The 27,501-nt window shown below is 42.5% G+C and overlaps 1 protein-coding gene across 1 annotated transcript in view; it reads right to left on the bottom strand.

Annotated features, from left to right (window-relative positions):
- Nucleotides 1–27,178, bottom strand: part of DOCK5 (dedicator of cytokinesis 5) — a 210,529-nt gene extending 183,351 nt beyond the window's left edge. The window contains exon 1 of the mRNA XM_055299886.1: nt 27,060–27,178. Coding sequence (XP_055155861.1) covers nt 27,060–27,102 — 43 coding nt within the window. The 5' untranslated portion in view covers nt 27,103–27,178. The remainder of the gene's footprint in view (nt 1–27,059) is intronic.
- Between the last annotated feature and the right edge of the window lie 323 nt (nt 27,179–27,501).

The raw sequence follows: 27,501 nt of genomic DNA, 5'->3' as shown, positions 1-27,501 counted from the left end.
TATTACAAAGCCGTAGTAATCAAAACAGTGTGGTACTGGCACAAAAACAGACACATAGACCAGTGGAACAGAACAGAATACCCAGAAATAAACCCTCAATTATTTGATCAATTAATCTTTGTCAAAGCAGGAAAAAACATCCAATGGGAAAGTCTCTTCAACAAATGATGTTGAGAGAACTAGACAGCAACATGCAAAAGAATGAAATTGGATGACTTTCTTATGCCATACACAAATATAAATTCAAGATGGATTAAAGGCCTAAATGTGAGACCTGAAACCATAAAAATCTGAGAACAGAGCACAGCCAGTCGTGTGTCTGACATTGGCCATAACAACTTTTTTCTAGATATGTCTCCTGAAGTAAAAGAAATAAAAGAGGAACTTATTGAGATTACATCAAAATAACAATCTTCTACACAGTAAAGGAAACAATCAATGAAACTAAAAGGCAACCATTTGCAAATAACATATCTGATGAAGGGTCAGTACCCAAAACATACGAAAAACCTATACAACTCAACACCCAAAATACAAAAAATCCAATTAAAAATGGACAGAAAACTTGAACAGACATTTCTCCAAAGAAGATATACAGGTAGCCAACAGACACTTGGAAAGATGCTCTGCATAACCTATCATCAGGGAAATGCAAATCAAAACTACAATGAGACATCACCTCACACCTGTCAGAATCACTAAAATCAAAAACACAAGAAACAACAAGTGCTGGAGAAGATGCAGAGAAAAAGGAACCCTCTTGCACTGTTGATGGGAATGCAAAGTGATGCTGCCACTCTGGAAAACAGTATGGAGGTTCCTCAAAAAGTTAAAAATAGAACCATACTATAATCCAGTAATCCAGCAATCCAGCGCTACTGAGCATTGAAGGCCCAAAATACAAAAACACTAATTTAAAGGGATATATGCACCCCTATATTTATAGCAGCATTATTTACAACAGCCAAGTTATGGAAGCAGCCCAAGTGTTTGTTGATGGGTGGATGGATAAAGAAGTATAGTGTATACACACACACATACACACACACACACACACAGGAATATTATTCAGCCTTTAAAAAGAAAGAAATTCTACCATTTGCAAAAACATGCATAGAGCTAGAGAGTATAAGTCAGAGAAAGACAAATACCATATGACTTCATTCACATATGGAATTTCTTTTTTAAGAAAAAGAGACTGCGGGCAGGGGGTGGGGAGGGGCAGAGGGATAGGTAGAGAGAATCCCAAGCAGGCTCCAAACCCAGTGTGGAGTCCAACACAGGGCTTAATCCCACAACCCTGAGGTCACAACCTGAGCCAAAATCAAGAGCCGGATGACTAATCAACTGAGCCACCCAGGTGCCCCAGTCATTCATGGAATTTAATAAAACAAACAAGCAAAGGAGAAGGAGAGAGAGACAAACCAAGAAACAAACTCTGAACTATAGAGAACAAACTGATGGTGACCAGAGAAGGGGGGGGGTTGCTGTAGGGTGAAACAGATAATGAGGATTAAGGAGGGCACTTGTAATGAGCACTAGGTTTCATATGGAAGTGTTGAATCACTATATTGTACACCTGAAACTAATAGAATATTGTAGGTTAACTATACTGGGATTAACCAAATAATAAATAAAATTTTGTATTTCAAAAAAAAAAAGTATAGTCTTAGGAGCTACAGTGACCTATAAAGATTGAAATTGCAATGTCTGAGCAGTATTACTAACACATCATACCAAAACTTCCTATTTGATGAAACCAGAGGTATTGAAAGAGATTTCAAAAAGGAACCATTTCCTCACTATATGATTCAATGTTAAATTAATGCCATGTACTAGACCATCTAAAATTATCTTATGGCTCTCCAAAATCACAGATATGGCTCCCTTCCTGCAAGTGTTGTCCTGGGCAATAATATCCCCTCATGGCCAACCTTGAGCCATTGTCCTCTACCAACCTATCTTCTCCCCTCCCCTCCCCCCCCAGTAGCTCAAGCTTGATTTCTGGGTTCTGGGTAACTGGAATGAAGGTACTAGAATGACATGCACATTCAGTACTGCTATTAGCTGGCACAGATAGAAAAACCCAAAACTCTCAAACAAGCTAAAAGTCCACTGATTAGGACAAGTCCCACAAGTAGAAAGTTCTGAAAGCAGTTGGTGACTCAAACAGCTAATTTCAATTGCTCCCTTTTTAAGATGCCCATTATTTAGGTGTCCAGAGATCATTAATACGATTACTCATTTAAACACAAAACAGTTCTTTAAATCCTCTCCTAATTATCACATGAACTGTGTGTGTGTGTGTGTGTGTGTGTGTGTGTGTGTTGTTTCCAGGGTTTAAGGAAAGCCTGAGATTTGTTGTTTCTAATTACTTAACATAGAAATCATATAAACTTACTCTATCCAAATTGGGGGAAGCACTATCAAAGTTAATAGTGGTCATTTTCTATCAGTAAATCCTTCAATAATAAAACAACATTGCTTTAACAAAGAAGCTTTTTTTTAAATTAAAAAAAAAAAGTATCTTCCAATGAAACTGTAGTCAGAAACACTGCCAGAAATTGAAATAACATAAAGTCCAGGACATTGAGTAGATTGCAGATTGTTCTCGTGCCCTGCTTGGGAAGAATAATTTCTCCCTCCCTCCCAATCTTGGCCCTTCTGGAGAGGTACCCTCTCTCTCTCTCTCAAAACAAATTACCACCATAATACATCACATAAGTCTCTATGGAGACCTGACTGCACCTGATCATGGGCTGGGGTCCAGAGGCAATGAAGAAGCAATTCCTGCACTCTGGAAGTACCTCCTCTCTCTTCAGTGTCTATAAATCCAAGACGCACACAAAAAAAAAAAACTCGCACACCCACCCCTGCCTTATACAAATTGACTGTTTTGTTCAAAGGTACTGTATTCCCACAGAATACGCTGCCTGCCATGTCACTCTAGCTTATCCATGGTTTAAAGCTGAAATCAGACTGGTCACCCAACTCCCCCATGCTTTTGAAAGAGACACAAAGAGCCAGTTGAGCCATTGTTAGGGCATTCCCTGGTCTGAAGAACCATATCCCAATGGTGGAGAGAGTGACTCCATCACAGAAATAGAGCCCAGGCTGTAGGACCTGCACATTTTCTCATAACCCCACTCACTGATCACGCCACTTCCTTCAAAAGAGTCATCTGGTGATTCCTGGCAGAAATATGTCTGGCCAGAATGATAGGATGGCTTTCATTCTAGTCACTAGCTTGCTGTTGATAAGACTGAATCTGAAGTTGTCCAGTAGAGGAATAAAAACCAAATGGGGTAGGAAATTTGATTTAAGGCATCCCATTCTGGTCCTTGTGCCCTGTCATTTATCTCAGCTAGCTGGCCTGTGACAGACGGAGCGTCTCCCACATGTCAAAATCCAATGTCCCAGGCACCTGGGTGGCTCAGTGGTTGAGCATCTGCCTTTGGCTCAGGGCATGATGACCCAGGGTCCTGGGATCAAGTCCCACATTGGGCTCCCCTGCAGGGAGCCTGTGTGTCCCTCTGCCTATGTCTCTGCTTCTCTCTGTGTGTCTCTCAGGACTAAATAAAATCTTTTCAAAAAAATGTCTCATTCATCTCTGTCCCCCTCACATTCATACAGAGCATAGCCTGTGGAAGGAGAACCACCAACCAGTGTGCACTGAACTGATATGACCTACTTCCATACAAGAAAAGAGGAATGGGGGACTAGCAAGTAAGGCAGGCTATAAAACCAGTTAACCATCTCAGCCACATAGCCCTGAGACCAACAGAACAGGTGAGTCAGTGGCAGGGGTGGGGAGGGAAACGGGAGGCACAGGGGTGTAGGGGTGTTCACAGAACCCCAATGAGAGCTCCCCTGAATACCCCTAAAGCAAGAATAACTGCACAAAATTAGAGAATTAGAGATGTCAATGGCGACCGCCAAACATACTGAGACTGAAGAGACAAATGTGAGACTGAAATCAAGAACTACTGGATCAGATGGGACCTATGTTCAGGTGTGCAAATGCCACTTCTCTTTTATCAGAGGTGCTCTGAAACGGTCTGTCCCCCTCACCCTCCCACCCTGGATTACTTAACCCTAAACCACTTCCCACTCACAGGCCAGATATGCTGTCCCAGCTCATCCTGCTACACCCCCCTGTACACCAAACTTGCTGGGAGCATGAGCAGAGTAGCCAAGGTTAAGATCAAAAGAGGAACAAGCCAAGTGAAGGGAAGAATTAGTTCTCTAAAAACAGAGAGGCAGGTGGGGGAGCAAAGAGAACCAGCTAGCAGGTTTGGTATCAAAACATCAACCCGCCCCCTTCTCTGAACGTCCTAACGGGGCCCCCTTTGCCACAGCCACAGTAAGACATGGGAGATTTCCCAGATCCAATGCAGTCACTTTCGTGGATAAATGTGTTTATGATGTCAGGATTCGGATGAGTGCAATTCTGGATGTGCATTTAATTTGTGCTGTTACTTCTCCTTGGGGTGGGGGTTGGTATTCACAAGGAAAGTTTATTTCTCCCCGGAAGGCTACTCACCAGACGGTTCTAATTAAGCCCTGATGGAGCATGAGGACATCCCAAAAGAGGGTGAAAATGAGCTCTGCCTCCTGGGTCTCCAGTGTCTCACATCTTGAGAGCTTTCAGAAAAGAGGCACTACACATGTGCCACACAAAGTAAAAGCTACATTCCCAGCCAGAAGGGGGGGAGGCCTTGAGATGATCAGCTTTGTTTGGCTATAATCATGCGTTTTTCAGGCGGCCCCAGGCTTCTGTGTGAAACAAACCACTGTGTCGAGGTGAGCAGAGCTCTCTGAACAGGACAGTTACCCCAGGGAAGTTGCTGTAACACACCCGGCCTTCCCATACTGCCGTTTCATTTCAGGCCGGAAATAGAGAGGCCCCCTCCACCTCTTGGGTCTGGGCCTGATCCACAGGAAACTTCTCTCTTGATTAGACTCCCACTGAGCCCAGGGTTCAGCTTTCCATCCTTCATTCCAACCCACACACCCTGCCACTCCACCAAGAACAGAGTCAGGGGGCCTTTTCAAACAAACCTGCCCACCCACGACCACTGTGGGCAAGCTACAGAGCTCATGCTAAGAATTAGCCCGGCCTTTTTCTTGGAATTGAGAAACTGGCCCTTGAACTGCAAGGGAATATTCTCTAAAAAGCAGATTAATCTTTACTGATTTTTGGCAGTCAAAATTCTGGGGTCAATTAAATGGAGCCAAGACCTAATGCCATAATGCCTTAATGTTTCCTGAGCATTTATGTGCAAAGCCTGAGGAGGTACAAGACTCTGTTGGCCCCATCTAGATATTGCTGGAAATTGCACCAGCCTTATACAGCCTTCATTTTCCAAGGTTATCCTATAGTCCAGCACAGAAGGGGGTTTCAACCCTATCGTTTACAAACATCAATGGAACACAAAATAATTCAGACACTCTCTAACTACTTTGAGTAAATTGGTCACAGTCACATGACACATATGGATATTTCCTTTTAAAACAGACTTTCCAACTGAAATGGGATCCAGATGTTGTAAGCAGATGTATATTCAGTCCTCTTTCAAGGGGGTACCTACGTAATGAAAACTCAGCTTATTTTGACTCATTTGTGTACTTTTTACTTCTCCTACTAGCATGAGAGCTCTTCCAGGCCTAGAATTCTTGCCCGCTGCACTGAGCACAATGTTTGGACCACAGTTGGTCCTTCAAGGCTGGTCCAATAAATGAAGTAATACATAAACACAATGAAGGTTTCAATGAATCGGATTAAGCACCAAAGTCAGGAACAGAATGTTTCCTGTATAAGGTTATACACATGGATTTGGATTTGGAAAATTCTTGATCCCCTTGTTAACTATAACTATTCATCAAGCTAACAGCCAGACTTTTTATTTTTTATAATAGCTGGTGATTTCCATTTGAATGGTGCTTTACATGGAAGCTTTACAAAAAAAATTTTCTTAGATGACAAACTGCAGAAAACGTTAGCCATTCTTTAAGACCCAACTCAAATGACAGGTCACATTTATTGAGCACCTACTATGTGCCAGACCCTGTTTGGAAAACTCTCAGGCACTCAGTCTTTACGTGGCTCTGTAGCAGGTTCTGACACTATCCTCATCACATAGGTGAAGAACCTGGCTCAGTTGTTCCTTAGGCCTCTCTGAGCTCTCCAAAGGAAGGTAGCCACTTCTTCTGAAACCCTATTTAGCATATCTTGTGCTCCTCTTATGAGACATGCTGTGCTCTCCCATGTACAAGCAATAGTTCAGGCATCGTTCCATCCCCTCTGCTCCACTGTAAGCTCCCCGAAGATGGGGCTATCTTATTCCAGTGGTATTGCCAAGGCAGGCCCAGGAACTGCATATCAAGGTCACCTGGGAAGATTTTCAAACAAAACACAGCAGAGGCCTGGGTCTTACACCCTAGAGGTTTTGGGTGTTGGCTGGTGCTCTGGAACCCCTAGCCTCAGAAAGCTATCTAGGTGGTATTGACACACACCAGGTTTGAGGACCACTGTCTTACTCAACTAGTTCATTGCTTTGCACATCGTGTATAATGAACAAAACATCAAATGAATGAGTGGTTTAACAAATAACCATTATTATGAGATGTCACTCAACTCAAGATACATACAACTTTTTCAAGTGGACACAGAACTACCCCAAACAAACTCTGCCAACCCCTCTACCTACTTCCCACCATTCCTTTTCTGCCCCCTTCTGTCATTCAGCTCCAGCCACACTGGCCATTCTTATTGCTCAACTGTGCCAAGCCTCTACCTGGAACTGTCCTACCCTAGATTTGCATGCCTTATTCCTTCTTTTATTTAGATTTCTTCCCAAATGTCACCTCCTCAGAGAAGTGATCTCTGAGGGCCTTAACTCAACCTATAGCATGCCCTTCTATCCCTCACAATACTATTACAATCCTGTATCTGTAACCTCATAGCCCTTAACATCAACTGCCATTATATCACATATACTTCAAATTCACTGTTTCTTCCCACTTAGAATGCACACTCCAAGACGTTATGGATTCTTTGAGGAAAGCCGACAAGCCTCTGGCTCATTAAGCCTTCTGTTTGAAGTGTTTCAGAGGAGTCTTATTTCTCATTGTGACAGAAAGAAGGGCCTCACTGACTTTCCAAGTTCCTTCCAGGATCCCAAGTCTTAGAAAAATGAAATTTTATAAATAGAAAAAGGCCTAGACATCATCTAATGCAGGGGTTCTTCTTAATCTGGGGTTCATGAGTCCCTGGAGAGTTCTCAACTTCCTAAAACTGTATGTGAAATTCTGTCTGCATGCATATGCACAATTTTCTGTGGAAAGAATCCACAGCTCTCATTAGCGTCTCAAAGGAGTTTTATTTCTCAAACAAAAAGTTAAAATTCTCTCAGCAAAACCCTTTATTATGGATGAGGGGATGAGCCCCCCACCAAAAGCAGCTTAGGAATGACCAAACAGCTGGTTCATGATGGAGCTGTGGGCTGAGTACCCATCTGTTGACCTCTAAGTGGTCTCCTTAACAACTCTCCACCATATCCCTTATAAAGAGAGGACCCTTCCCTTGTGACAATGGCATATTGCCACCCTGAACCCTGGACTCTGGGAGTAGCTACTTCACTGTGTGTATGACTAAGCCTTGGGCAAAAATACTGCAGCATGCTTTCCCCCTCCCTAACAATTTAATTATTCACAAATTTTCATGTACAGAGAACATCAGGGGGGATGAAGACTCAAATTTGCCCTAAGCCTCTTTCAAATGGCATTTCATACCAATGCAGTAGAGGGCATCTTCTCGTACCCTTGCGCACCAGATGCCCTCTGCAAATAAAGACCTTTTTTTCCCTACTGCTAATGGCTGCAATTTTCTCATGATTTCCTATCGTGGTAAATGCCAACAAAAAACATCACCCCCACCACTTGTCCTACTGGCTATTCTTTCAATGTTGCAGATTCCAGACCAGCCCTGCCAGAATGAAAAACATAATATTCACAAGCCATCGGGAGGCACGCAGAGAGGGGGGCTTGCAGAGAAATAAAGGACGGGGTGTACTTGGAATTCAATCAGAAGCCCGTGTGTGATCTGCCCCTTCCTCTGATTTCTTTTTGTTTACAGAAAGCTCTGCAAGGTACTCTGGGGTGCCAAATCAACTTTTCCAGTGAGCCCATCACACTGTATGGAACAGAGACCCACTCAAGTTGTGTCAGGAAGAGTCAAGAAAAGCAATGCTTTGGACCTAGAACTGGACAGCAGCTAAGAACAAGGAGAGCTCTGGGGCCCAGGTGCATCCCCTCCAACCCTGCACCCGCCCCAGAGGCTCTAGGGTTGCTCTCTACAGCTGCTCCCTTCTATCAATCAGCTTCTCCAGTTTCCCTATGTTTTTCCTGTTTCCTTTTTTAAGTATAGTTGACACATGATGTTAACATTAGTTTCAGGTGTACAACATGGTGACTGGAGAAATACATATACATCATGCTGTGCTCACTGCAAGTGTAGCTACCATCTGTCTCATTACATCACTATTATAGTATCACTGACTGTATTTCCCATGCTGTCCCTTTTATTCCCATGACTTATTCATTCCATAACTGGAGGCCTGGATCTCTTACTCCACTTCACCCATTTTGTCCATTCCCCAGCCCTCTGGTAACCATCCATTTGTTCCCTGTACTTATAGGTCTGATTCCACTGTTTGTTCACTCATTTGTTTTTTTTTTAGATTCCACATGAGTGAAATCATATGGTATTTGTCTTTCTCAGTTTGATTTACTTCACTTAGTGTAATACTCTTTAGGTCCATCCTCCATATGGTTTTTTCATTCATAACCTTGGCCTCCACATGATTTCAGTTTGCCAAGGACTCGACTCTGTCAAATGGCATCCTTTTAGCTTTTGCCTCTGTGGCAAAATACAGCTTGGGATTCATTCATTCAAATTCCCAAGATAGGGAATATGACTGACTCTACTTCTTTGTGCCAAGCATTGTCATCGTTCAGATTATGGAATAGCTTCCCTGGAGTGCTGTGCCCACCCATATACCAATTGACAATGGCCGAGCAAGTCAGATATGGTATAAAATGTGGCTGGTTACCTAGGCCTTCCCAAAGTCTTCTGCAGTGGCTTTGACCAGATAGGTACGGTGACGATTTATTCTATTGGCTCTAAATCAGGCTGTTCAATAGTGTGCAGTAGCAGGCTTCTACTAGCATGTAAGAGCCAACTGTTAAATTTTCGGGGATTTTTGTAAGCTATTCGTTAATCCACTGATAGTTTGAAATTGGCCATAGTGGGAATACTTATACCACAGACATTGGCAAATACTACAAATCAGAGCCTGCTTGCTTGGTTTCTCTCTCTCTCTCCTTTTTCTTTCTTTCTTCCTTCCTCTTTTCTTTTCCTTTTTCTTTCTTACTTCCTTCCTTTCTTCCTCCCTTCCTTCCTTTCTCTCTCCCTCCCTCCCTCTTTCCTTCCTGTCTTCAGGAGAGCTAGTTTGCCAGCATACCCCTGTAGCATTAATGGTTAAAGAGGAAGAAACAAATTAAGGTAAACAGGGCTCCCGGACAACCTGACATTTGATAATCTATGTCATTTCCCTCTTCTCTTCACCTAGCTTTTGCTGCAGCCAGAATGGATGGTTTCCTCATTCCTACCTCCAACAGATACCTGTTCTACAGCCAGGAGCCAAGTCTCATGCTGAGCCATATCTTCAGGCTTCTCAAACCTCAATGCCCATCTCCATAAAGGTCAGCTTCTTCCCCGAAGACTACCTAATCCCCTCAATTAAAGTAACCTCTGCTTTTCTAAAGTCCTGGAACCCAAAGTATTGCCCTCTTTTCATCTTCAGCCTTTCACTTTAGCTATTTCTGACTTCATAACTTGTAGTACTTTAATTTATTTTAAACTTCCTATGAACAAGATCTATGTCCACTTCTGTGGATCCTTCCAAGTGCTGAACATATGCTCCTCAGTTAAATACCTGGGAGCACATGGTGAATGAATACAGAACAATTATTTCCACAAGTCAGTCAATAACACACCTCTAGAGCCCTTGTCTTCACACATCTACCATTCCAGACCTGCGAACTCATGAGTTCCCCAATAGCGATGAGCCCTGACAACCAAATCAGAATAGGATTTGTGAAGGCATCAACAGAGGTCATATAAAGGCATGTATCTGGTCTCTCTGTGTGTATTACTTTAAGTAGACACAAATGCCCATAAGAGAAGGGGGAAAAATCAAGGATATAAGATAGGAATTTTAAACTTTGACTTAGCAACAGCAGATTCATACCTCAAGCCACCTATTAAACTTGATCAACCCCTTATTAAAACTGATCTCCCTTTAAGACTTTGAGAAAGATGGCTCTGAGTATTAGGGGAAATCTCAAAACTAGGAACCAGATGAACAAGATCACAAGTTCACTGTCAGGAGAAAATGAGTTCTTCATGTTATGAATCACTTAAACAGCCTGAAGAGTATATAAAAGCCATGAAGCAGTTAGAAGGAAAACTATCAGATTACAATTGGCATGTGAAGAAAAGAGCCCTGAAGAAATGGGCTTCTTTGCCCCAAAGCTTTTCCTAGACAACACCACCTGAGTAAGGCTTCAGGCAGAAAGTTCAATGGCGTATCAACTTTAGATCTTGACATTCTTGGTCAATGCATGTGGCCTTACTGGCACTGCTCAATTAATTTGTAGAAATTTGCTAAAATTGAAAATGCCTCACACTCTGAGAATCTGGAAGGTGGCAGAAAATAGCATCTATATTTTACAGCCAGAAAACTGAGATAAAGAGAGGCAAGCCACACGATTGTGTCTGTAACAGAGACTGAAATACAAGCCCAGCTTCCTAATCCTGGCTTCGATACTTCTCTGTGGGTCTCACTCTACCCATCATCCCTCCAAACCCTAAGTGCCCCAGAACATAAAAAAACAAGTGACCTTTATGAGACGGATCATTCCTGAAGCTTAATCCAAACACTTGGTGTTAAAAACAGGAAAAAAAGGGGGGGGGGGGTCCCTCAGAACTAAGGCAGACAAAAGAACATGGTAGAGTGTCTATTACTGCAAGAAAACAAGCCCTTTAATCTTCCAAAAGTCTAAAAACCCTGTCACCCCAGGCTGCTGATAAATGCAAGAAGATAAATACATATTACAGGGAATGCACACTTCACTGTAGAGATCACTTATATTTCCTTCATCTGTCATTTCTTGATAGGAAGATGGGACCACAGAAGTGCTGTACTTTCCCTAAGGTTTTATAACCATTAGCTAAAGCCTCCTAACCCTGGAATTTAGCCCCCTGGTAGCTAAGAAAAATCACCAGTAAAGAAGGGAAAAAAGAAAGCAAATGAGAGCAAAACTCTGCATGTACATGTGTCCTCCGTAACAGCCTCGTGTCTGATCCTTACAAATGGAGTCCTTTGGGCAACCAATGAGGGTTTTCTGAGTCCAAAATATGTCACTGCATTCAGTCAATATCAAAATGCAACCAAAGGAAAGTGGACAAGATTGTGGTTTGCTTTTCGGAGTGAGCCATTTGCTTCTGAAATAAGTTCCACTGTCAAATCTGAACTGAGCAGGCAGGCTCATATCTAACTCAGGAAAAAAAATACAAGAGATGGATTCAAAACTTCCAAAGCTGTTGGCCTAGATCGGAGCTCAAACATGAAAAGAATTCTTCTACAGAGTCAAACCATTTCTGAATCTGTGAGCTTCCAAAAAGACCTCCCTGAAGCTATCAAGCAATTGGAAAAAAAGCTGGAGCCGCAATCCCCACATTGCCCAATGTGAACTGGGTACTGGTCTCCCTCAAGCTAGGTTCCTCAGAAATATTCTGCAGTATTCTATACACAGTCAACCCCTTTCCTCAAATAGGCATCAGTCTTCTTTAAGAAAGGCTCACAGGGACAAACTGTAAGAGACACTTAATCATAGGAAACATAAAGGTCGCTGAGGGGAAGGTGTGAGGGGTTGAGGTAACTGTGTGATGGGCATTAAGGAAGACACATGATGCAATGAACACTGGGTGTTATATAAGATTGATGAATCACTGACCTCTACCTCTGAGACCAATAATACATTTTATGTTAATTGGCTGACTTTAAAGAAAAAACAAAGGCTCACAGGCTTATAAGATAATCATTCGGGGTTCTGTCCTCAAAGATTCCTAGTTTCAATTCTACGATAGTCTGTGTGATAGGACCAGAAATGGCTGGCCAAGAGCTACTGGTCATAACTGTCCGTGAGTCTAGGACCGGAGATGAGGCTGGAGATGATGTATACTGTGGCGTTCTATCAGACCAAAGGGAAGGAAGCCAGACTTTATGAAACCCTGCCTACTCTTTCTATGTATTTTCTACACATTCCGTATCTTAGGTCATCCTCACACCCCATAAGCCACTGGAACATAGCAGGTATTCTGAGAACATGGATTTCCTCAGAGCAGTAAGCTAGTCACAGTGAGTAGAGAATAAAATTCCAGTTGGTTGGACTCAAAACACCCATGTTAGTCGGTTTTGTGTGAATTATTTGTTTATACCTCTTAACATCCTAGACTGATCTGAGCCAGTGTTACTCCAAAAGCACAGAAACAGAGAATAGAAGTCCCCTCACCCAGAGACTCCTGGGAATTCAAATATTTTCTCTAACAATTTTTACAAGACCAGGCCATTTCCAGCCATAAGAGCTTTGACACTGGAAATATACTAGAGTCTAGTCTGGACCTCTGAAGATGGGTTCAGAGCTAACAACACTAAGTATTTAATAATCAATCCTGCTCTGGGGGCACCTGGGTGGCTCAGTGGTTGAGCATCAGCCTTTGGCTCAGATTGTGATCCCGGGGTTCTGGGATCAAGTCCCTCATCAGGCTTCCAGCAGGGAGCCTGCTTCTCTCTCTCTCTCTCTCTCTCTCTCTCTCTCTCTGTGTGTGTGTGTCTCATGAATAAATAAATAAAATCTTAAAAAAAAATCAACCTTGATCTGCAAAGAAGGTCACCTGATTGCCAGGCTAGTATAGTCTCAGGCAGGCTCCTGCCTAGCAAAATTTCAGATAATGATTATATACTGCCCGTGGTACCAGGAAGTATGCTCATCATATTCCTACCTTCTCAACTGGCTTAGAGCCTTATTTGATTCATAAAAGCAAAGGGTAATAAAAGTAGACCTCCTGAACTTCAAAATTCTGAGCCACAAGAACCTACTCTCCAAAACCTTCACCCTGCAGCAAATGGCTCTTGCATCTGCCTTGACAATTCTGATTTTAAGCATGGCTTGGCCACTGGCACTTGCTACAGTCTGCAGGACTGGAAGTAGTAACCATGTTAGCTTACCCTGTGGCACTGGGCAAATCAACACCTGCACCTCGATCTTCTTCACCTACTCAGAACATGACTTATTTTTTTTAAAAGGCATACCATATTAGTGAAGCTATTAGACTATAGAAATAATCATATATAAGTGTTCTATTTTGTTAGTGAAATATTTTATGTAATGTGAGACTAAGTCTTGTGTATGCCATGGGCCTGTCCATTACCTTATCAAAGAAAAGAATGACATCACCTCCCTGTCTTTAAACAAAGGAGTCAAAGCCAGAGAATAATGGTTTATCAGCCATAAAATAGTCATTTAGATACTTAAAACAATAAATTACTTAAAATTAACGAGACGTAATTCTACAAGTTTTTAATTTTAGGATTATAAAGAAATGAGGCTAGTGTAAACATGAAAATTCCATTTTGCCCTTAACTGAAGAACAATGTAGGAATAGGTTTCTGATTGTAAACAAAGAGACAGAGTGTATCATAAGTAATTCACTCAATTGTAGAAAGCAAAGTATACTAAATTACAGATGATCTTCAATACAGGAGTGTATAAAGTTAGAATTTTGCTAGAATATGCAATAGCGTAGTTTGAGAGATGGGGTCAAAGACCTAATTGCTGAACCCAGCCAAGACATCCTGTGTGATTTGTAGCAAACCGCCGAAATAGTCTGTTTCAGTTACTAGACCTCTACAACAGAGGTGACAACAGCTCTGCCTTTAGGTCACAAATTACATTAATACTCATTGGATCATGAAGTCCAATTTATTTATTTGTTCAAATTGGTAATCGATCCACATTGCACAAACTTTCAAAGGTGCAAAAATAGTCAATAAAAGCTCTCTACTTCTGACGCCCAATCCACCATCCCCTTTCAAGAACCACCTGATGGACAACTTCTTACATACAGTTTCAGAAATGGTCTAGCATTTACAAGTTCATGCAAACACACACTTTTCTCTGTCTACTGCATTGTGGCTTGACAGTGCCTGACACACAGTAGGTACAGAACAAATATTCATTTAATGAAATTAATACTATAGACACTTTTTGCATCTTGCCCTTTCATTCAAATATATCTTGGAAATAGCCCATATCAATGAATAGAGAGCTCCTTCACTTTTTTCCTTTCTAAAATTCTTATTTTGGTTTACTGTACATACAGGAAAGGCACATGTTATACATGTACAGTGCACTAAGTTTTCATAAACTGAATCACCTACATAAGCAACACCCTGATCAAGAAAAGACAAATGTTACCGATAACCTAAATGCTCTCATCCTCACTGCCAGCACACCTTTCACCCTGCAGACACCTAGACTAACGACTACCCTGACTTCAAAAAATAAATTAGTTTCACCTGTATTGGTATTTATAGCAATTCAGTAGCAAAATAGGTACTCTTTTGTGTTCACCTTCTTCCCATGGCCTTTTGGAAGACTTAACTGTATTTTTATGAGGACATGTAAATCTTGTATTCTCACTGCCCTATAGTATTTCCTTGGGTGGGGACACCATAATTTATACATATGTTCAACTGCCAATGGGCATGTGTGTCATTTCCAATTTGGAGCTATTTTAAATAGTGTACTATGAACATTCTGCACAAGGCTTTTAGCAGAAACTTGTCATTCTCCTAACAGTGAAACTGTGGAGGCACATAGTAGGTCCACACCAAACTTTCCTAGGAACCACTAAACTGCTTTCCGAAATGGTTGTACTGATGTATGCTTTCACAGCACATGCAACTTCCTACGACCACGTGTCCTCACCAGCAGCTGGAATGATTCCATGGTTTTGTTTTGTGCTATTTAGCTCTTCTGGTAGGGTTGCCATTGTTTTTACATCTCTGTGATGACAAATGGAAAGCAGCCCCCTTTCATATATTTACTGGACATTTGGATATTATCTTTTATGAAGTGTCTATCCAAATCTTTTGCCTATTTTTGTATTGGGTTATTCTTTTCTCTTACTAATTTCCAGTTCTTTACATGTTTGCAATATGATCTGTTGTTCAGACATATGTACTGGGAATGTCTGCTTCCATTCTGTGGGTTCTCTTTTTAATCTCTTAAGTGTGTCTTTCTGTGAACATTAAGTTCTTAATTTTAATAGATTCAGTATAATTTTTTTATAAGTTAGTGGGTTTTGTGTCCCTTTTAAGAATCTCTGCCTACTCCAAGATCAAGATGTTCTCTTATGCACTTTTTTTAAAAAGATGTATTTATTCTTAGAGAAAGAGGGGGGGGAGGGGGAGAGGAGAGGGAGAGGGAGGATCTCAAGCAGACTCCCTGCTGAGCACAGAGCCAGACACGGAGCTCTATCTCATGACTCTGAGATCATGACCTGAGCCAAAATCAAGAGTCAGATGCTTAATCAACAGAGCCACATAGACGCTCCTCTTATACTCCCTTCTGAAAGACTTTACCTTTCAGACATTTGGAATCATTTTTTACAGCATGAAGTAGGAGTCCAGGAATCAACTTTTTTGGCATTAGGTAGGGATCCAGTACATTTTTTCAAGACAGACAATTGACCCAGAACCATTTTTTGAAGAGATCATCCTTAAACTACCAAATGCCAGTATCATCTTCACAGACACTTTGTCTATCACTGAGCTTGATTTTTTTTAATGCTGTAGTATTCCATTATATGCACATGCCACAAATCCCTAAACCCACTCCCCACTGGTTTACATATATTTTCACATTTTTGTTATGAATAATGCTCTAATGAACAATCCTGTCCATGTATTATTTCCCACATGTGTTAACATATCTGTAGGATAAACTCATAGAAATAGAATTGGTAGGTCAAAGGATATGTACATTTTTTATTTTAATCAATATTTGATAGAGGGTATACCAGTTTTAATTAGATTTTTCAGACCACAATGATACGGCACACACAGTATTATTATAAGACATGGCACATTAGAACTTCACTTATACCAAAGTTCCCAACATTTTGAGCCTCAGGATCTCTTTTTTAAAGACAATAAATGAAAAAAAAATGAAAAAAAAATAAAGACAATAAATGTTCTTCTAGTATCCACTGGTTGAGAAAATATATAGAAGCATGCAAGTTCATAGAAACTGTGCCTCATAATCCTGTGAGATGGAAAAACTTAAATGAATCATGCTGTCATGATGTGAGGGACAGGCCTTCTCTGTTTATTTGCTCCTGTTCTTAAGGAAGCTCAAAGCCTGGCTGGTATGCCTCAGAAACCAGGTAGACAGACTCCAGCCCTGTTCCAGGAGGAGTTTGACTCCAACAGGAAGTCCCCAGTAGCTCTCTGCCTTGAGATGAGGCTGCATATCCTCCCTACTATCAAGCTGTCCCCTCCCATCAGAACTGCACAGGAGGACTTGTACCCACCATGACAGCAAGGAGCCTTACTCAAACTTCTCCTAGATTAAGTGTTCAGAATGAAGCATCATGGTTTTGCTCAAAATACAGGTTTAAAAAAATACCAACGTTCTCTCACTTCCAGGTCAATATTATAATCCCTTGTGATTAATACATAACTTTACCCATAGTTGGTAAACTACAGTAACATTCAAACATGCTTGTAATGTTGTAAGAGTATCATGTTACTTATTAATTTTGTGATTGAACATTATATCAATACTCTGGTGCTGGGGACCAAACATCACTGGGTCTATACCAGCCCTGAAATATGACCACCATGAAACCCACAGCGTGACTTCTACTTTGCAGGCTCAAACCTCCAAGACACACTTCCTTTCCAGAACTCTTAAAAAGGGGAAGGTAAACAGCAAAGAAAACCATCAACAAAATGAAAAACGCAGTCTACCAAATGGGAAAAAATATCTGCAAATCACACATCTGATGAGGAGTTATCCAATATATAAAGAACTCATAAACTCGGTAGCAAAAAAAAAAAATTTCCAATTAGAAAATGAGGAGATCTGAATAGACATTTTTCCAAAGAAGACATACAGATGCCCAAGAAGAGACACATGTAAAGAAGCCCTACATGACTCATCATCAGGGGAATGTAAATCAACAATGATATATCACTTCACATCTTTTAGAACGTTATTATAAAAAGACAAGAAGCAAGCATTGGTGAGGATGTGGAGAAAAGAGAAGTCTTGTGTACTGCTGGGATGTAAATTAGTGCAGCTAGTATGGAAAACAGTATGGAGGTTCTTCAAAAATTAAAAATAGAACTACCATATAATCCATCAATCCCACTTCTGGGTATTTATTCAAAGGAACACTAACTTGAAAAGATATCTGTACCTCCATGTTTAATGCACCATATTTAATAGCCAAGATTTAGAAACAACCTAAGTGTCCTCTGATGATGAATGGATTAAAAAAAATGTGATACGTATACAGTGAAATATTATTCAACCATAAAAAGAAGGGAATCCTGCCATTTATAGCAATACAGATGGAACTGGAGGGTATTATGCTAAGTAAAATAAGCCAGAGAAAAGCACATACTATATGATCTCACTTATATGTGGAATCTAAAAAAAAAAAAAACACAAAAACAATGGAACTCATAGAATAGATTGGTAGCTGTCAGATGTGGGAGAGGGGTGGTAATAAGTAATTCTTGGGGATGTAATGTACAGCATAATGATTACAGCCAATAATACTATATTGTATATTTGAAAGTAGCTTTTATTTTTTTAAAGATTTTATTTATTTATTCATGAGAGACACAGAAAGAGGCAGAGACACAGGCAGAGGGAGAAGCAGGCTCCATGCAGGGAGCCAGATGTAGGACTCGATCCCGGGACTCCAGGATCACGCCCTGAGCCAAAGGCAGATGCTCAACCGCTGAGCCACCCAGGCGTCCCAAAAGTAGCTTTTAAAAAAGTCCTCAACATGGGGTGCCTGGGTCGTGCAGCTTGTTACCCAGCTGACTCTGGATTCAGCTCAGGTTGTGAGCTCAGGGTCATGGGATCAAGCCCCACATCTGGCTCCATGCTTAGCATGCAGTCTGCTTGAGATTCTCTCTCCCCCTCTGCCCTTCCCACTTGTGCTCTAAAATAAATAAATAAATCTTTTAAAAAAAAAAGAGTCTTCATCGTGAAGAAAAATTGTATGCTAACTAGACGTACCACAGTGATCATTTCTCCTTATACACACTTCACATTGTACATGTGAAAGTACCATCAAGTTATATGTCAATTATATCTCAATAACAAGGGGGAGAAGATAATTTAATAGCTAAATCTTATTCATACCAAAATCTCCACCTAGGAGAAAACCCAGGGAAGACAAGTATTTTCCCCTTTAGGACTGTGTTGGGTGCAATTATTTGTCAGAGTCCCAAGCAGACATATAAAGAAACTTGCTCTGTCAAGTTATAGAGAGGAAGCAACTAGAAGACAATAGGCTGAAACACAAATTTTCTAGAAGCCCTGTGACTTTGGTTAACCACTTTATGCCTCCAGGGCATATTTTTCCAATAAATGAGGGTATTAGCTGTGAGGGGATGCATAGAGAATATAGCCCTTAATATTTTATGATGCTATGCACAAAAGGGTAAAGCTGTCAGATTTTTATAACCAAGTTTTAGAACTTATAACCAGTCTCCAGCAGCAAAGTATGGGGGAATGAGAGCCCTATCACTCCAGGCTCATAGGAAATACACTCCTGCCCCAGCTACATCAGGATGCATTCTTACTCACCTTGGCTGAGTCAGCAAAGAGCTATTTTCAAGAGAGAATTAATCTCTGCTACGATTCTTTTCCTCAAGTTATTTGAAAAGATAAAGAATGGATGCCCAAGATTCTTAGGGCATCGAGGGGGTCCAACTACTGCATGTGACATAGACCGTACCAGAGTTTAACAGGGTGTGGAAAAGTAGGAGAAAATGGCACAATCTGGAAACGTAGATCGATGAATGTAAAGCCATTAGAACAATAGCAGCTTTGCCGTGGCATAGAGCTTTGTGGAAAGACAAAGACCACTTTTGTCTCTTGCTTGGGAACTGGTTGCCAGCAATTCAGACAATCGTTTTGAGTCCCGACTGCCAGCCCAGGCTCCCAGAGGACAAGGCCTGGACATCACTTGCAAAAATAAAATTAACACTACCATCCTCTGCTTTCCCTTGCTCACCCAACTCTTTGCCTCAAAATAATTTCTTAGCCTGATCTCAAAAGCCCTTTTTTAGCTTAAAAATAAAAGCCCATTATTCCTGAGGTATGCTGGAGGCTACTTCTAAACCAATGTCAAAGGACTCCCGAAGGATCTGTTATACCTTTAACATCCAGAGATGGCAGACATTTCATGGATGATTTTATCTATTTGATGAGGAAGAAAACTTCCTTTCCCTCCTTTTAAGCATTTAGTGAAAAACTATCTGACCTTAGTCAATTTCTTGGGCCACAGATACAGGTCAATTCTATTGCAATTCTATTATAACTCTCAATTCAAATGAGTAGTAACAGAATTGACCCATGTTCCTTTTTTCATTCTTTTGACAGTACTGAAATATTTTCTGTGTATAGAGTTGTAATTGTTGTTACGCTGAATATTGATGGGGATAAACTAGCAGTTGGGAAATTTTCCCTTTATGGGAAAATTCAGTACGATGAGATTTGACTTCTTACCCCCCAAACCCCACTGGTTTGTCTCTTAATATTTAGATGAGAGAAACTACCAGTTAAGTTTCAGCTAACAAGTTGAAACGTGTGACCACCACAAAAAAGCCTTCTATAAATCTGGACAAATTAATTATTGAGTAACTACTCCCTTTGCTGCAAAGCCCCTTGCCAGTACTCTAAATTACTTTTTTTTCTCCACATTACTTGTGATCTCCTATCTTTTTCTTTTGATGACCCTGTGTACAGTATATACTATGCTTATTGTAAAGGGATCTCAACTCCTTTTTTGTAATAGGAAGGAACAAATGCATTTAAAAGCCTTCTTTCTTTCATTAGATTTTGTCTTTTCTAAGTCATGTGCTCAACGCAGTGCTAATGCAATGACTCAGAACCTCCCAAACCCTATTTACCACTGTGGTCAAGCACCTTCCTCCATGAAGCCTCCACAAATAATGAAGGGAGGGGGGAGGAGAAGGAGGGGGAGGAGGTGGAGGAGGAGGGTGGTGAGAGGGGGAGGAGGAGGACTATCCCATTTTCCTTTCCTATCTAACAAGGCGTCATTTAGGATTTCAATTCCTCTCCACCCCACAATGTTCACACAACCTCTGCTTAAGCAATTTATTAAATCTATTTTATCTAGTATTTATATGTTCCTTTTCCTACTGCTTTTGATTGCATCTCATTGGAAGGATGCATAGGGCAGTATACTCCATAGCTTGGAGAAAATGCCCTCTTATGGCAGACAAGACAAATTTAGGTAGATGATGGGTTCAAGTGCTCATTTATTACTCCATCATTTATATCCTGAGTGCTGACCACGTGCCAGGCACTTTTCCCAGGGTTGGTATTTTCTAATGGAAAAGACAAAGCTCCCATCCTTATAACCTTATATTCTGGTATGGGAGACAGGCAGTAAACACAATCAAATAAATAAGACAATTACAGACCATGTAAAGAGAATAAAGGGAAAAAGACATTGAAAGGTGTGGGGAGGCAAAGTGTGGGCAAAGGCAGTAGTACCCTAAGGGAGGATTCTTAGAAGGACTTAAGTAGGGATTACTCTAACAGTGATTCCATTTTTTAAAAAAAAATTATTTATTCATTCATGAGAGACACACAGAGAGAGGCAGAGACACAGGCAGAGGGAGAAGCAGGCTCCACGCAGGGAGCCTGATGTGGGATTCAATCCCAGGTCTCCAGGATCACGATCTGGGCTGAAGGTGGCAGTAAACCACTGAGCCACCAGGGCTGCCCAATGATTCCATTTTTAATTCTCTTTTTATCTAACTAGCTACAGTTGATGCTTATTATTTGCAAATTCTGTAACTGTGAATTTTCCTACTTGTTAAAATGTATTTGTAGCCTCAAATAAATATTCCTGGTGCTTCCACAGTCACTCTCAGATGTGTGCAGACAGGCAAAATGGGATGTGCAAGGTCCCATCTGAGGTTCAAAAAGGAGACACCACCTTTTTCAGTTCTCATACGGCAAACAAGTGTCCTTTTTGCAGTTTTAAAGATAATGTCCTGTTCTTCTCATATTATGCTTTTTGTTAATGACTTCACCATTTAAAATGGCCCCCAAGCACAGTGCATGGTATTGAGCTACTGTGTAGTGTTCTTAGGCATAAAAAGGCTGCAATTTGTCTAATGAAGAAAATACATGTGTTAGGTAAGCTTCACTTAGGCTTGATTCATCGTCCTATTGGCTGTGAGTTCACAGCTAGTAAATCAATGATATATATTAAATAAAGTCTTTAAATTTTAAACAGAAACACACTTAAAATAAGGTAATGTATTGACCAGTTGATGAAAACGTGACCAGAGGCTCACAGGAACCTGACCTTGAATTTCCCCTAGGAGCAATGGTTCAATATTCACTAGTCAGGGTTCCCGGCTACTTCATAGAATATCAACTATCAGAAATCACGGGAATCAACGTCACAACAAAGAGAAAGCTTCAAGTTGGGTATCATCCTCCCTCCTGAATAGAGGAATGGTTTTGACAGGTACCAGTATCTAGCCAGACCTCAGTACACTGCTGTCTTATTTTTGTTGGTGTTATTTTTATAGCTGCTTTTTCCTATGGCACATGATGCTGGTTCTTCTTTAATGGCAGGAATGGAGGATTTTTCTTTTCCAATAACTAAGTAAAAACTACAACATTCAAAAAGCAGCAACATAGAGAAAAGATGAAGTAGGAAACAGACAAGGCAACAGGGCATGGAATCAGACATGAAGCTGCTTCACAAGGGCACCTGGATATGGCAAAGATCAAGGTGACAATGGACAACTGTAAAATGTCTCTGAGACCCCCACATGTACCTGGAACATACTGAATTAAAGGGTTTAGAACAGTCACAAAGTAAATTCATAATAAATATTAATTCTATAGTTCTTTTATTCTTAGCCTCAATGTTGTTAGAACATGAACACATTAGGGCAAAGGCTTCTTCAGCTGTATAATATCTAGCGGCATCTGCCTCCAGTAGACAGATGATCAACAAGTGTTACTGTTGTTGCTTATTCTGGTTCCATAACTAATTAACTGTGTGATCTTCAGCCAAGGATTTTTAATCTGTGTTCAAATTCAGAGATCTGGGCAGCGGTTTAGCACTGCCTTCAGCCCAGGGTGTGATCAGCGGTTTAGCACTGCCTTCAGCCCAGGGTGTGATCCTGGAGACCCAGGATCAAGTCCCATGTCTGGCTCCCTGTGTGGAGCCTGCTTCTCCCTTTGCCTGTCTCTGCCTCTCTCTCTCTCTCTCTCTCTCTCTCTCTCTCTCTGTCTCTCGTGAATAAATAAATAAAGTCTAAAAAAAAAATTCAGAGATCCATGGATTTGAAATGGGGAAAAAATGCATCTCAATTTTCTAAAACTTAGTATTTAATTATGACCATAGGCAATAAACCCCAACTTGTACCAAACTGAAATCATAAGTATTTTCATATCATTATCATGGTTACTGCAGATATCTTAAAAAAAAATCATATATACTCATCACTAATTCGAAAGTATGGTAGTTTATCAGACCTGCCACTAGATCTTGTTATTTAGTGCATTAATAAGCACATGTATCACAATATTACAATTTTGAAAAATATCTTGACAGCTGTATTTCAATACAACTGGGTTCCATTTTCAATTCTTCATAGTTGAATGTATACACTTAAAATCATTATTCTAAGAAAGGGATCCAGCGGCTTCACCAGAGGACCAACAGAGTTCATGCAAGCAAAAGGTTATCTTGTGTTAAGCAATTCACTTTACCTCTTTAGACACCAACTTCCTCTCTTTAAAGGGAAACTGGATTAGTTATTCCCTCAGACCCTCCTCTTGAGGATTGGATGGGAACCAGGGCACACCTGAATGCATTAACAAAGGGCTACAGGAGTCTGCTTTCAATTTTTACATCACCATTTGAGTCTCCTCTACTAAGCTAAATGCTTTCAGATTAATGAGGCCTAGCAGAACCAACAGATGAAGAGCTAATGGTGAAAGCAAAGATGCTCCCACACTACCTTTTATCACATTGTAACAATACAGATCACAAACAATAATGAATTGTTTTGCAACAACAACAAAAAATCAACCAACAACATAATCTGGGACCGTTATTAATATAAATAGCTTATTTGGGAGCAGACTTAAAACATAAATGTTTCAATAATCAGAAGAGTAACCTGGATATATATCACTGACATTTGTTTTAAATCTAAATAAAAATGATTATATCCTCATGTCCTCGAACAGAAAAAAAAAAAAATTCAAGAAAGGGGAAAAAAGAATAAAGGAAAAGAAAATAAAGAAAAAGGAAAGAAGAAAAGAGAATTTTCCATGGCTGTACGGAAGAGCACTTGTTTCCAAGCATTTGGCACGTAGCACTTCACACCAGGATACTAATGGACTAGAACTTTAAAAAAGCAAATCTATTGGTCCTTTCCCTTGATAACAGATAACACACATGGGTCATTTAGGCCCTCCAAAATGCTAGAGATTGAGCCAACAGAGCTATGTTTAAGAACTAAGAAAGCCCAGTCAGATTGCATTTCAGTCCCCATAGAAAAATCTAGGCTATGTCAGAAGCAGCCAATAGTGGCACCAAGATAATATAAGAGACTGCTAGCTTCACTTAGCAAAATTCAAATTGAGATCAAAGCACTACCCTCACACAGAGTAGCTGTGAGTCATTGAAATGCTTCAAAATGACTATCACATGGTTTCCTTCACCCAGAAACACAATCTGACCAGCAGACACTCGTAAGTGATAACTATCCCCCAAAAAGTCCAACAAGCCAATTTTCCTAATTATATTTAAATGAAGTCTGTCTACTCGATGCTTCCTTATTTTCTCAACAGCACATCTCATTTTTCTGCTTGCAAAGAAATAAAGACACCGAAGGCTCTCACTACGCACATTTAACCAAACAAAATAAAACTCATACTGTGGTGAATGGGGGTGGGGGGGTGGGGAGAGGAACTGCATTAAATCATCATGGAAATGAGGTTAAGGCTTTAGAGTGTCACCTCAACAGCAAGGACAAGCAGTTACTGAATACAGGCTCTCTAACTGGTATCATGACAGGGATACAGAACCATAACCTGTTTCAGTGAACCCAAGGATAAAAGGATAAGTAACAAAGTGTGGCACAATGTAGTGATTGTGAGGAGAGGCATACGGGTTTGGGAAGAAGGTCCGGTTCATACCAAATCTGGGGAAGCAATGCAAATGCATCTGAGCCCCGAGGAAGAGGCTGGATTGGAGATGATACAGAACTGGGAGGGCACTCTGGGAGCAAAGTCCCAAAGGGAGAACCTCTTCATTGCATGTTGCACAAGAGCAGAGAAGGGCAGTGTCTGCCCTGGTAAATTAATGAGAGAAGCCAGGAGAGATAAAGTTGGTGGAGACAGGTCGAACCAGATTATCATAACCTTGAAAGTTGGGCTCCATTTAGACTTTACCCCGGTAGGCCAAGGAAGGCTTCCAAGCGGGAGGCGCTGAGAACAACAGAGAGTTTTAGGAATAAACAATGGTGATTTATCTCCTCAGCTAATCTGTCCTAACAGTGGGTCCTTTTGTCAAGCCAAGATTAATCAAAATCTATTGTGTCTAGTAAAATAAGTGTGCCAAATTATATCCTGGGGCAGTTTTGCTACCACCTATGCCCTGGAAATGCATTTCAAATGCTTTTCTTGACTGCTGATAAATAACATGGTAACCTGATTCCAGAATGGGGGGGGGGGGAGGAGTATTACTAAAAAGAAAACATGTCACACTTGCTCCTATGACTATGGTAATTAAAACCACATTTGAGGGGTATGCTTGCATTAGCTACATGAAAGTCATAGTAGTTTTGGATCCTGTTAGAAACAAAATTAAAACTGCTATCTTTGTAAATAGTAACTAATGAGCAGGCATTGCTAATTATGCTTTAATTTAGTAGTACTCTGTAATGCTGAAAAATAAATCGATTCCATCTATCACAGACCATTTTCCTTCCATAACCACTGGCTACTCAGTGGCACCTGCCTGAAGCCTCAGGACCGAATTCTGACCAGATACTGTGGGTCAGAAGAAACACTTATTTCTGAGTTGCTGCCACAAGAGAGTGCAAGGATTCTACATGAAATTTAAGAGGTAACAAGTTTTTTGGAATAGGGGGGCAACAAGGAATTACATATACACAGTACATATTATCACATATACAGCTACATATACACAGAAAGGGTCACAATTAAGATACTATTTTAAATGTGAAAGGGTTTTTGTTGTTGGGTTTTTAACGGACTCTGTGGTTACAGAGTCGCAAAGCACCTAGAGGAGGTCGTTAAAAGAGTATCCTAAGAGGACTTCAGTGTGTCAGGAAGCACAGAAGCGCTGCAGGGATCCCTCCCTCCCTACTAACTGAAGCGGTAAGGAAAAATGGGGCCCGGGAAAGCGAGTAAAATAAAAGATTACATTACAAACGGACCGAATGAATGAACCTGGGAGGAAGTGATAAAATGCTCCACACACACAACTGTGTTTATTCTAGGGAACCGCTCGGAAGTCCACCTGCCCCAGGGATGGCCCGGCTCATGGCAGTCTTTCCAAGAGACCTCAGCGCGCGCACACACACACACACACACACACACACACACACACCAGGTGCAAGGACCGCGGTTTTCCACCTGGGTCAAAACCAGGCACAGCCAGGCTTTCGGGTCCCCAACAACACAACAGCCACCCCCTCCGCGGGTGGTGGGGGCTCTTCGAGCACCACCTTTAGGAAAGCCCAGTGCCTGGCCAGGACCTGCCACAGGTTCCTTAACAAAATATCCTCCTGTGGGGATCCCTGGGTGGCTCGGGGGTTTAGCGCCTGCCTGCAGCCCAGGGCGTGATCCTGGAGTCCCGGGATCGAGTCCCGCATGGGCTCCCTGCATGGAGCCTGCTTCTCCCTCTGCCTCTCTCTCTTCTCTCTCTCTGTGCCTCTCATGAATGAATAAAGAAAATCTTAACAAAAAAAAAAAAATCCTCACGTTATCTGCCCCAGGACGGAACTGGGGCCTCGCAGGGCGGTCTTACGCGCCCTTAGGCACGCTCGGTTAGGGACGCGCGTCCGCACCGTCTGCCCCGGGGGCCGCCTCCCCCGGCCCGCTCGCTGTCTCCCCCATCACCTCCACCCCACGGCTTGATGTCCCGTTCACTTTACAAGTGTTACCGGCATCCCAGTGCCTGGAGGAAGGGGGGCGCCGTCCTACCCCCCACCCCCAGCCTCCCCCCTCCCCCGCACACCTCACTTGGGGGCCTCACTTGCGGAGCCCAGCAGGCGGCACGCAGAAGCCCTGGGTGCGCGAGCGGACAAACTACTCCGTGAATCCGCGAGGCTGGGGCGGAGAGGGGAGCCCCGGGCCCGACGCCCACACCCCCCGCGGGCGAGCGCTCGGGTTCGACGTTTGCAGCGTGCAGGTCCCGGAGCCCCAGTGCCGTTTGGGGGGGCGCGGAGGCTCCCCAACCCGGGGGCGACGTCCCGGCCGGGCAGCACCGCCTGCGCCCTGGGGGCGGGGGTCGGAGCCGCGCGCCCCCCGGGGGAGCCTCCGCCGCGGGGCAGGGCCGCTCCCGCGAACTTCGGGCGAGCACTCACCGACCCCGTACTTCTGCCTCTTGGTCGGGATCCAGCGGGCCATGGCGGCGACCTCGCCCCGCGGCGGCGGCGGCGGCGGCGGCGGCGGCGGCGGCGGCGGCGGCTACTACAGCTCCCGGGGCCCCGGCCGCCGCCGCGCCCCGCTCCCGCGCGCCCCGGGCTCCTCCGCCATGTTCCGGCAAACTTCGCCGCCCGCGCGCGCGGGACTCGCTGGGGCTCGGCCGGGCCGGCGGTCACCTGCTGGGCCCTCCCGGCGCCGCCCCGGCCCCTCCCGCCGGCCGCGCCCTCGGCCCGCCGGGGCCGCCTCCGCGCCCGGGGCTCCGCGCTCCCCGGCCCCGCCTCGCGCGCTTCCCGGGAGCGGCGCCCCGGGGCCCACCGGCTCCGGCTTCTCCGTTTTTCTGTTGCGCCCTCCCCGCCCTGCCCCGCCTTCCTCCCCCGGTGA

Source organism: Nyctereutes procyonoides, unplaced genomic scaffold, assembly GCF_905146905.1.
Source record: "Nyctereutes procyonoides isolate TBG_1078 unplaced genomic scaffold, NYPRO_anot_genome, whole genome shotgun sequence".
Lineage (NCBI taxonomy): Eukaryota > Metazoa > Chordata > Mammalia > Carnivora > Canidae > Nyctereutes > Nyctereutes procyonoides.
The sequence above is the reverse complement of the archived record's forward strand: the minus strand, read 5'-3'. Positions and strand labels throughout refer to the sequence as shown.